The sequence below is a fragment of the Nicotiana sylvestris genome, chromosome 9 (assembly GCF_000393655.2).
Source record: "Nicotiana sylvestris chromosome 9, ASM39365v2, whole genome shotgun sequence".
NCBI lineage: Eukaryota > Viridiplantae > Streptophyta > Magnoliopsida > Solanales > Solanaceae > Nicotiana > Nicotiana sylvestris.
Genome location: NC_091065.1, coordinates 6,903,209 through 6,915,020, shown reverse-complemented (window position 1 = coordinate 6,915,020; position 11,812 = coordinate 6,903,209). Strand labels below are relative to the sequence as shown.

At 31.3% G+C, this 11,812-nt stretch overlaps 1 protein-coding gene across 2 annotated transcripts; it reads left to right on the top strand.

Moving 5' to 3' along the window:
• Positions 1–1,321: 1,321 nt before the first annotated feature.
• Positions 1,322–9,277, top strand: LOC104223280 (L-ascorbate oxidase-like). Of its 2 annotated transcripts, XM_070156631.1 has the most exons (7): positions 1,322–1,652; positions 2,515–2,607; positions 3,074–3,286; positions 4,718–4,912; positions 6,634–6,712; positions 7,408–7,696; positions 8,504–9,277. In XM_070156631.1, the coding sequence occupies exons 1-7, from the start codon at positions 1,401–1,403 to the stop codon at positions 9,096–9,098; spliced, it is 1,716 nt and encodes a 571-aa protein (XP_070012732.1). In that variant the 5' UTR covers positions 1,322–1,400; the 3' UTR covers positions 9,099–9,277. The 2 variants fall into 2 exon arrangements, with proteins under 2 accessions (XP_070012732.1, XP_070012733.1); XM_070156632.1 differs by lacking the exon at positions 3,074–3,286 and having other exon boundaries at positions 1,331–1,652.
• Positions 9,278–11,812: the final 2,535 nt, after the last annotated feature.

Sequence of the window (11,812 nt, the reverse complement as noted above, 5' to 3'; positions counted from 1 at the left end):
TGTTGGTGTGTTAATTAAATAGTTGCCTTGTCTAACAGCAACATTTGGTGTCATCACGGCCTATAATGAGAAACGGGCCGTAATACTATTTTTTACCAATAAAAATATTCTAGAATTTTGAATTAAGCTACTCAAATCCTTATAGTGGTAACTGGTAAATAATATTTTTACAATAAGATCCAAGGTAGCTTTGAATTGTTCTCAGAGGTGAGGCAGGGTTAACATTAATTCATTGTTCCAATTAATTGCGTGATTGTTTCTCTTGAAGACAGAAATTAAAGTTCCGAATTCTTGGTTCTTTATACCAAAGAATTAGCATAAATTCTATTTATAACTTTTCTTTAACGTATTTATTCTTCTTGTTTTGACTGAAGAGCTATCCTCAGACACAGCACGAATGAATAAAATATAGGAATATATGCCCCTGTTGTTACATCTACAGATGAAATAATAATAGAACCTCATTCCAAAATTATCACAAAAACTAGTCCACACACAAAACCAAAAAAGAAAAGAAAATAAATAACAGAAGAAGAAATGGCATAGAAAATTTAAAATAAAAATGATAGTTTTAAATCCAAGAGTAATGGACGTACTAATTAATGAAAATTATTTTTAACCAAAAAGAAAAAAAAAGAATTCTTTAATTTGTGAATTTTGATTACGAGCGACATATCATTTTCCTATGTAAGGAGATTAGCTTTTTTTCTTGATATATAAAAAAATAACATGAAAATTCTTACTCCTTATGGTCCATATATAAATATTAGTATATACCAAGAGTTTAGCACACTCCTTAATAAAAATATTTTATAACAACATTAATCATGATATTACTTGTCTAAATGTTCTTAATTAACACTCCACTAATTAGAGCAGTAAGAGTAGATCTAGAAGAAAAGTAAAATCACAACTTTTTTCTGTAAAACATAAGATATTTAATTTGAAAAGAATTCAATTATCAAAAATTGTACAATTAGCTCCCGTTTGACCATAGATTTTGGCTTCATTTTTTTAATTTTTTTTTGTAAATATTTTTTTTATGAAATATGATCATGTTTTGGGAAAAATAAATCAAGAATTTTCAAGTCAAAACTTCAATGTTTCTTTAAATAAAATGTATATCCATACATAACTTTAATTTTCAAAAATTCCTTTTTCAAGTTTCAGTCAAATCTATATCCAAACGCTAGCTTAATATATGTGGAACGGAATATTTTACATAGATAATCCCCCCCCCCCCCTCCCCCCAACCCAAACGTAATTTTTTTATCTATGCCAACATATATATATATATATATATACACACACATAATCCAGCATTATGAAAGTTCCATTTGAACTTTCTCTCTATTTATTTTACCACCATATTTTCACATATATATCAAGAATTAAAGAGGATGTCTCCATTAGCCATCATCTTCTTGTTGTTGTTGTTAACAATTTCAGCCATGGCCAAAACAAGGCAATTTGAATGGAGAGTGGAGTACATGCATTGGTCTCCAGATGGTGTAGAGGGTGTGGTAATGGCTATTAATGGAAAGTTTCCTGGTCCAACTATTAGGGCAAGAACTGGTGATACTATTTCTGTTGAGCTTACTAACAATCTTCTTACTGAAGGACTTGTCATTCACTGGCATGGAATTTCACAGGTTAGGATCCAAAAAACATATATATATATATATATATATACAGTGGCGAAGCCAGAAATTTACTCAAGGGTGTTTAAACTTGAAAGAAGTGAAAAAAATCTCCGAGAAAGAGTGTTCAATATATATTATATATCTCTAAAATGTAATATTTTACTTATATACGCAGTGTAATTTTCTGACGAAGGGTGGTTAGTTGAACACCCTTTACAACATGCAGACTGGGCCCATATATATATATATATATATATATATATATATATATATATATATATATATGTATGTATATTAGAGAAGAGCTTTTCTAATGCTAGTATATATAGTTATATACAGATATCCTCATGCAAGCCAAGTAGAGACAGAGCTAGAATTTTAATTTGATGTTGATTTTGAATTTTAGAATGAAGACTTCGATCAAATGCTAATAATTGAGTTCTAAATTTAATTTTTATACATGTTCAATAAATTTCTTAACACAAGTTATACTTTTCTTAATAATGTTTTAATACAAAATACATTGTTTGAGTAAAGACTACTAGGTTCAGCTTATCGAACCCATAGCTCGGCTTCTGCCTCTGCCACATTAATGTTTAGGTGATATATATTAGTTAGGTGTTCTTTTAGGAGTTTTTGAGTTTTATTAGAGATTTATATGCATGCAAATAGAAAATATAGAGAGCTTAAAACAAATTTTTGTTTTTACTTCTATATATGCTTGATCAAAATTACAATTTACAATGACCTTTTTTAACATGTAAGTGGTCCTTTTAAAATAAAATTTGCGTAAAAAATTTAATATTTATTATTTTCTTACCTTTTTTTTTTTTAATTTACATTTTTGGTTTTCTTAAATTTCTTACTACAGCGTGGAACACCATGGGCGGATGGAACTGCATCAATCTCCCAATGTCCCATTAACCCTGGAGAGACATTTGTTTACAGGTTTATAGTTGATAAGGTAATCTCTCTCAAACACAAGATAAAAAAAATAAAAAAAAGGATGTACTATATACCATCTAAAGGTTAGTTTTTATGTTTTTTGCACGCTCCTTAAAAAATATTTAAATATTTAATAATCTTAATTATAAAAGTGTTCGTCGAAACTATTGTATTTTATTTGGTATAATAATACAACAACAACAACCCAGTATAATCCCACTTAGTGGGGTCTGGGGAGGGTAGTGTGTACGCAGACCTTACCCCTACCCTGGGGTAGAGAGGCTGTTTCCAAATAGACCCTCATCATCCTTCCCTCCAAGAACTTCCCACCTTGCTCTTGGGGAGACTCGAACTCACAATCTCTTGGTTGGAAGTGGAGGTATAATAATACTATGAGATAAACTTATGAAGAAGTAAAGATTAATATAGTTGACCTCGACTTGTTTGAAATTGAGACGTTATTATTGTGCTAAATTAAATAACAGGCGGGGACATATTTCTACCATGGACATTATGGGATGCAAAGATCAGCAGGATTATATGGTTCACTTATAGTGGAATTAGCAAAAAATGAGAAAGAACCCTTTCATTATGATGGAGAATTTAATTTATTACTTAGTGATTGGTGGCACAAAAGTTCCCAAGATCAACAAATTGACATCTCTTCTAAGCCTTTTCGTTGGATTGGTGAACCACAGGTAACATTTTACTTCCTTATTTTTTGTAATAATCGTGGTATCTGTATCGTTTTGCGTACACCTCAAATAATTTTATGACGACGATCCAAAAAGCGAAGGCTCACCCCAGCTGAAGGAAGGAGGTGAGATAGGCAAGAGGTAGCTTGCTTCCAAGCCGGCCCGACCGCGAGGAATCAAGAGATCTTTGCCGGTGCTGACTTGGATCTCGGGTGACGGAATAAGGCGATCAGAAGCGACGAACAGTCGCGGTCGAAGCTTGGTTCTAGCCGATAGGCTAGCAGTAAGCTTGGCTACAACGAAGCGCTTACCAAGCGCGAAGGAAAGGGCCTTCGCCACTTGAGCCATATGCGGGGAAACTCGCACGTGCGGTTCTTAGGGGGGGGGAGAGCTAGTAGGAGTCATCCCATCCCAATAGCGTATATTTGGAGCTCAATATGAAATCCTATTTTCTTGCAAGACTGGTACTTGTTATCATCATAATTATCGAATAACTCTATTTACTCCCTCCGGTCCAAAATAAGTGATTTTTTTGGATGTTTTCACACAGATTAAGAAATTCGCCTTTTAGCATTAATTAGCAATGAAATTGACCATATTAACCTTTACTATCTCACATAAACACTCCTAACACATATTCCAACACTATTTACTCCAAGGATAATGTAGGGAAAAAATAATTAATTCATTCTTGAAATCTGAAAAAATCACGTATTTTGGACCACAATAAAAAGGCCAAAAAATCACTTATTTTGAACCGGAGGGAGTACCAACTAATTGAATGAAATCACCTAGTGTTTTTTGTCTCAATTGAGATTTAAAAAAATATTCTTCCTCATTAATTTCCTCAAAAGAATATAAATATTTGAAATAGTAAACAAATTATTTTCTTATTTATATATATGGGTGAATTATAGAACTTTTTATGTAATTTTTATACATGAAAATTCAACATTTTTTCAAAAATAAATAAATTATACATATGGAGCAGGATAAAGCATTATTTATAGCCGATTTTTTTATTTTTTGCACTGCAGTTGATCCAAGTTTCCAATTAAACCAAACAATAGTATATCTGGTGTATTTCTATAAGTGGAGTCTAAGGAGGATATGGTGTAAGCAGCCTTACCCTACCAAGCTTTCAATTACTTAAAAAATCAATTACCATTATATCAAACAATCATATTCATTTCTAGATTGATATAATAATATATAAATAGTTTTTTCTATAACATTTTTTAACCATATCGTTTTTCCTTTTTTTAACCTTCTAAATAAATACGTCAAAAGGAGCACTTGTTCGGTAAAAGAATACATGCTTATCAAAATTAAATATTTAAAAATTCTGCATTGTTAAATAATTATTGACCACTTTTCGAATTAAAAAAATATTTTTTTAAATGGAGTCTTAATTTCCTTTTGTTGTGAAACCAGAGTTTATTGATGAATGGAAGAGGTCAATTTAATTGTTCTCTAGCGGCGCAATTTAGCAAATCACCCATTCCTCAGTGCAAGTTAAGAGGAGATGAGCAGTACGCACCCCACATTTTTCACGTGCATCCAAACAAGACTTACAGGCTTAGAGTGGCTAGCAGCACTGCTTTGTCTTCACTCCACTTAGCCGTTGGGGTAAGGCACAAAATAGCCTTATTTATCTTTTTGTCACTTCAAAAAATAATTATTCTCTCCAACTTTTTACAAAGTTATTATTCTTTTACTTGCTCTAAAGTAGTTTCATGAATCGATTCTTGACTTTCTTTTTCTAATAATAATAATAATAAATAAAAAAAACAAACAATAACAACCCAGTAATAGTCCCACTAGTGGGGTCTCGAGATGATAGAGTGTACGCAGACCTTACCCCTACCCCGAAGGGTAGAGAGGCTGTTTCTGAGAGACCCTCGGCTCAAAGACAAAAGATATGTAACAAGGACAGAAATCAGACAAATAATATCAACACGGTAGGGGATAACAAATAAGTGGAGGACAATAATTATGGTAATAATAAGAATTAAGATTAAGATTAAAATTAAAAATAAAACAAAAAAGTGTGATGGAACAAAATTCGCTAGTAGTCCTATATAAAACACTATCAGACTAGCCAGAACAACGAGGAAAAAAATGTTCTACTATCCCCTAAACTACAACCCTCATATTCTTTTTTTTTATTTTTTATTATTATTATTATTATTATCTGAATCAGTTTGTGTGTATTTTAATCTTTTTTATTTAAGGATTTTTAAATAAAATTAGATAGCGCCAGCGATAGAGTTGTTAAAAATTAAGACTATAGTAGGATTTAAAAATTCAATTCAAAAATTGAAATAAGTTTACGATGATCATGATGTGCGGGTCAGTATGTGTACAATTCAATATGTTTTTTCTTTTTCCATTAGGGAACTTTTGAAGTTGAGAATAAATAGCGTAAGACCGTAGGAGAGAGAGTTTTGAAAATTGAGGCTATATTTTCTTTAACTCATTTTTATTTGTTACAGTTGATAAATTACAATTCAATGTTAAATTTAATTTTTTTTAAAAAGAGAAATGACTTTATACCTTTTTAAAAAGTTAAAATAATTTGGACCACTTCTTGATTTGGTGCTTACGCAAGAACTGTACTAATCTTCTTTATATCGTCTCAATTATTTTTTAAAGATAAGGGACATCAATTACAAAAGAAAATTTGATAATGCGCATAATTGGTTCTAAGGACCTTTGTGCCCACCAAATAAAGTTGGAGAAACTAATTCATAAAGTGGCTAAAACTGAAATTATTCTATTACTCTATTTAAGGAGTCAATATTTTTTTTATTATGATTCTTTAACGTTTAAATAGTATTTAAACTATAAAATTATGATTTATCATCTCTTTATATATCTATATATTTATCTGCACTTGCGATTTACAACAAATCATATTAACTTACAGTAGGTAGATGATAAAAATAAAGTGAGAATGTATATTAATTAATTATAGTTAAATAATAAATGTATATGTGCAAATATATATAATTTATTTATTGATTCAACGTAAATAATAAATATGAGCACATTGGTAGTTTGTTTATTTTGCCACGAAAACCTATCTGTATCTAAGGACGGATGTAAAATGTAAGTTATAGGATCATCCAAAACCAATAACTCCGGCTCAGACAATATAGTTTCACTAAATTAATAAGTATAAATAAATAATTTTAAAACTAGTAAATCAAATGAGTTGAGATAGAACCTGAACTCAAATATATAAAATTTAAATTCTGAATTCGACAAAAAAAAAATGAAGTTGACTTCCTTTTACAAAAGCTCTTAAGAAATAATTCTGATACTTTGTGTTGGTTTTACATCTATAGGGTCACAAAATGGTGGTGGTTGAAGCAGATGGAAACTACATTCAACCATTTTCTGTAGAAAATATGGACATTTATTCAGGTGAAAGCTACTCAATTCTCTTCAACACTGATCAAAATCTTTCAAACAACTACTGGATTTCAGTAAATTATTATTATTGAGTTTAAGTTATATGTAGTGACGGAATAAAAAATATATAATTATATAACTACGTTCAGAGGCGGATTCATGATTTAAACTTTATGAGTTTAAGTTATAAGGTTTTTAGAATTGAACCCGTTCTATTTTTAAAGTTATGGGTTCATATATACTATTTTTCTAATTTTTATACATAAATTTTTACTCTGCGTCAAAAGTTATGGGTTTAATTGAACCGATAACTAGTAGACTACATCCGCCATTGACAGTGGCGGATCTAGAGTGCAGTTATTGGGTTCATGGGAACCCAGTAACTTTTGTGCAGACCCTGTACTTCTATTAAAAAATCCACTAAATATTAATAAATATTTAAATATGAACCCAATTATTATTGTATATTAATTTGAGATTACGACAAGAACACATATACTTTAAATCCTGGATCCGTCTCTGGGTTCACTGACTACGTCACGTAAAGCTAGTTACATGTCATTTTTATGATTAATACTATTTACCAAATTTAAAAATAGTAAGTTACACAACTATAACATGTTAAATCGTACTGATCGATAGTGTAAGAATTCTTTTATGTTGTAGTACATAACCATTTCTTATGGAAAATATGGACATTTATTCAGGTGAAAGCTATTCAATTCTCTTCACAACTGATCAAGATCCTTCAAACAACTACTGGATTTCAATAAGTGTAAGAGGAAGAGAACCTAAAACACCTCAAGGCCTCACTATATTGAACTACATTCCAAATTTTGCTTCAAAAATTCCAAATTTTCCACCACCATTGCCACCTCTTTGGAATGATTATAACTACAGCAAATCCTTCTCTAAGAAAATCTTTGGCTTGATGGGGTCTCCCAAGCCGCCAACTCGACACGATCGTCGTCTTTTTCTCCTCAACACGCAGAACAGGTACTTCATCTATCTCAATTTTTTTGACGATATTTGAGAATTTAAAAAAGAATATAATATAGCATTTTTGACGCGTAAATTATAGATTGCATATATATAGGCATGAAAAAAATATCTTTACTATCGAGTGGGGCCTATTAGCTTAAATTATTACAGAGAGAAAAATATTATTATTAAGTTTATGTTTTATGCACTAACGATATTTTATAATTTGTATTTGTTTAGTAAACTAAAAAAATGGAAACTTACCTGCTATAACATGGTAATTACATTGATAGTGTAATAAGTTCGTTATATTGTCAGTGATGTAACTTAAATATATCATAATTTTTATAATATTAGTTTAATTTAACAGATTATACTAGTAGATTATTACTCTATCTTCAAATTACCATACATGCTTGTTAAAATATTTACTAATCGTAGATCAATTTTACTTGATGATGTAAAAGTCTATATATATGTACTATTAATGGATAAAACTTAAACTATATTTGTAATATGCCCTTTCACTTGGAGGTGATTTATTTCTTAGGCAAAACACATGAAAATATTCTTATCGATAAGTGATATATATATATATATATATATATATATATATATATATATATATATATATATATATATATATATATATATATATAAAATGAGATATGGATTTTGATTTTTGGGACCTTTTTGCTATGTGACAATGTAAAATTATGTGATTACGATCATCCGATTAAAAGTATAATTTATTAGCAGGTGAGATTTAGTTATAACTTTTTTTTTTTGCTTCAAATTAATTATTTATGTTTGTAACAACAGGATTGAAGGATACACCAGATGGGCTATCAACAACATTTCCTTAGTTTTTCCCACTACACCATATTTGGGATCAATCAAATATGGCATAAACAATGCATTTGACACAAAATCTCCACCAAATACCTTTTCCAAAGACTATGATATCATGAAACCACCACCAAACCCTAATTCTACTTATGGAAATGGTGTTTACATGTTGAAATTCAATACCACCATTGACATAATCCTTCAAAATGCCAATATCTTAGCTGAAAACGTCAGTGAAATTCACCCTTGGCATTTGCATGGACATAGTTTTTGGGTTTTAGGGTATGGAGACGGAAATTTTACAACAGAAGATGCTGAGACGACGCTCAATTTGAATAATCCCCCGTTGAGGAATACAGTTGTGGTTTTTCCCTATGGATGGACTGCACTAAGATTTTCCGCGGATAATCCTGGGGTTTGGGCTTTTCATTGTCATATTGAACCTCATTTGCATATGGGCATGGGAGTTGTCTTTGCTGAAGGTGTTCATCTTGTCAAGAATATACCTAATGAAGCTCTCACTTGTGGTTTGACAGGCAAAATGTTTGCTGAAAACAAGCATAAATAGTTGTAGTTAATTTAAATGTTGTTTTTTCAAATGATATAATAAGAAGAGCTATCTTTCTAAAGGTGGTTTTTTCTTTTCTTTTTTTATTTAAACATTGTCCCGGAATAGAAGAATAGATGATAATTATAAATCTGCAACAATTTATTTTAATTTCTTAGTTACATTTTTTTTTTCCATCACATCAATTAAAGTTTATAGTACCTGTAATTTTCGAGTCTGATGGTAAGCAACCCCCACTTCCAACCGAGAGGTTGTGAGTTCGAGTCTCCCCAAGAGCAAGGTGGGATGTTCTTGGAGGGAAGGATGCCGGGGGTCTATTTGGAAACAGTCTCTCTACCCTAGGGTAGGGGTAAGATCTGCGTACACACTACCCTCTCCAGACCCCACTAAGTGGGATTATACTGGGTTGTTGTTGTTGTTGTTGTAGTACCTGTAATTTTCTAATTAGTAATCTGATCGTGTAAATATTTTTTAATCTTTGAGCAGCAGCAACAACAACAACAACAAAGTATAATCTCACTTAGTGGGGTCTGGGGAGGGTAGTGTATACGCAGACCTTACCCCTACCCTGGGGTAGAGAGGCTGTTTCCAAATAGATCCTCGACATCCTTACCTCCAAGAACTTCCCACCTTGCTCTTGGATAGACTCGAACTCACAACCTCTTGATTGGAAGTGGAGGTTGCTTACCATCAGAACAACCCTTCTTCCCATCTTTGAGCAAATGTAACTTAAATCTTTGATATAACTTTTGAGGTTTAGGATACGGAGATGGAAAGTTTACAGTAGATAGAACATGCTGAATAGTTCAAGTCAAGAATCCACCATTGAGGAAACAATTGTGATTTTTCATGGGATAAAAAATTTCCCTTGAATATAATCGAATATTTAGTTACACATTCAAATTTTGTGGGAAATCTATTACCTCTGAACATTTTTGAAATAATTAGAAAGATTGATATTCGATTTTATAATGTGAAATTGTTATGAGCCAAGCTAACTTCATAAGGGCCTATGGGCTAGAAGTACTGAGAAGAAATTACACGGGGCGTCCTATTTGGTCGCCCCCATTTAACCTATACCCATTTATTTTAAAACTTTTAACTTGTACCCACTTTTTAAATAACTTCAGCTCACTTTCTCCTCCTCCTTCTCCTCTTTCTTCTGCTGCTATTTTCTATCTAGTCTACTAATCTAATACCCTAGAAAAAGATGATATGCTGGTGCAATATGTTTTTTTTTTTTTTTTTTTTTTGCTAAAAGGTGCAATAGTTCAATATAGGATTGAAAGAAGTAGTTTCTGATATGTCGTAGTTGAAGAAATCCTTAGCTTACCTTCCAGCAGGTAGTGAATATGACTGGACGACAGCAGTTCACACTGCAACCAATGAGGGCGATGAAATCATGGTAAATGAGCTATTAAAGCACTGCCCAGATTGCTCAGAAATGCTTAACAACAATGGACAAAATGCTATGCATGTTGCTATATTGAACACTCTATAGCTGAAATTTCCCAATTACAATGACAAAAACTTCCGGTTACAAAGACAAAAACTTCAGCTCTAGAGCTGAAGTTCGCCAGTTATAAAATAAAAACTTCAGTTACAAAATAAAAACTTCAGCTCTAGAGCTGAACTTAAGGCCCCGCTACTAAAATGCTGAAGTTTTGCGTGATTGCCTTTGCTACTTCAGCCCCGTATGCTGAAGTTATGCGAAAAAGCGGGTACGCTTGCCAATTTTTTTTGCAAAGTGGGCACAAGTTAAAACGTGACACAAAAAACGAATATAAATGCAAATGCCCCAAGTACTGAATGAGACTGAGTTAGGGATTATCGGGCTTAATAAAATCCAAGCCCAATTAGCAATTGGTTAAAAAAGGACTATAAGTTAAGAAGGGATTATGGCGATGTTCTATTCCTCTCATATCCTTGCTCTGGGTCTAAGCTTCTCATCTCTCCTTCTTATCTCTATCTTTAGCTACTTTTACGTTTCAGTATATCTCATTGTAATTTCAGTAATTTCAGTGTTGAATTGTTATCCTATTTGAGTTCTAGTTTATATTAATATAGTAAGGAGTTTGTCCATTTGTTACAGTGATAATTTCACTTTTGTGCTTCCAATGCTATTATTCACTTTGAAAAACAAATAATATCACTATGAAATGTTGAAAAGTACTTACTCGTAATTAGTATTTATGCTAAATTGATTAATTTAATTAATAACAATTTAAAGTAAAAATACATATTACTACTTAGTAAGTAAATAAATCTTTTATATGCTCCTACACCGCGCTAAGGTAAATACTTAGTGTTTGGACATAAGAATTATAAAATTCCGGAAAAAAAGTGAAAGAAAATTTCAAGTGAAAATGATATTTGAAAATTAGAGTTTTGTTTGGACATGAATATAATTTTGGGTTGTTTCTAAATTTGTAGGAGTGATTTGAGTGAAAATTTTGAAAAATAGTTTTTTGAGTTTTTCAAATTTTCAAAAAATTCCAAAATTCATCTTCGAGTGAAATTTAAAATTTTATGGTCAAACGCTTATTTCAAAAAAAAGTGAAAAAATTTTCTTGGCCAAACGGGCTCTTATATTGTCCATAAAAAAATTCCTTTTTTTTCAATTTCTTTTGCCAAAAATCGTATTTGTCCATGATATTGTGCAACTTTTTGGATTTTCTTTTTGAAAATGAGGCTTTCAAAAACCTAAAAGTGAT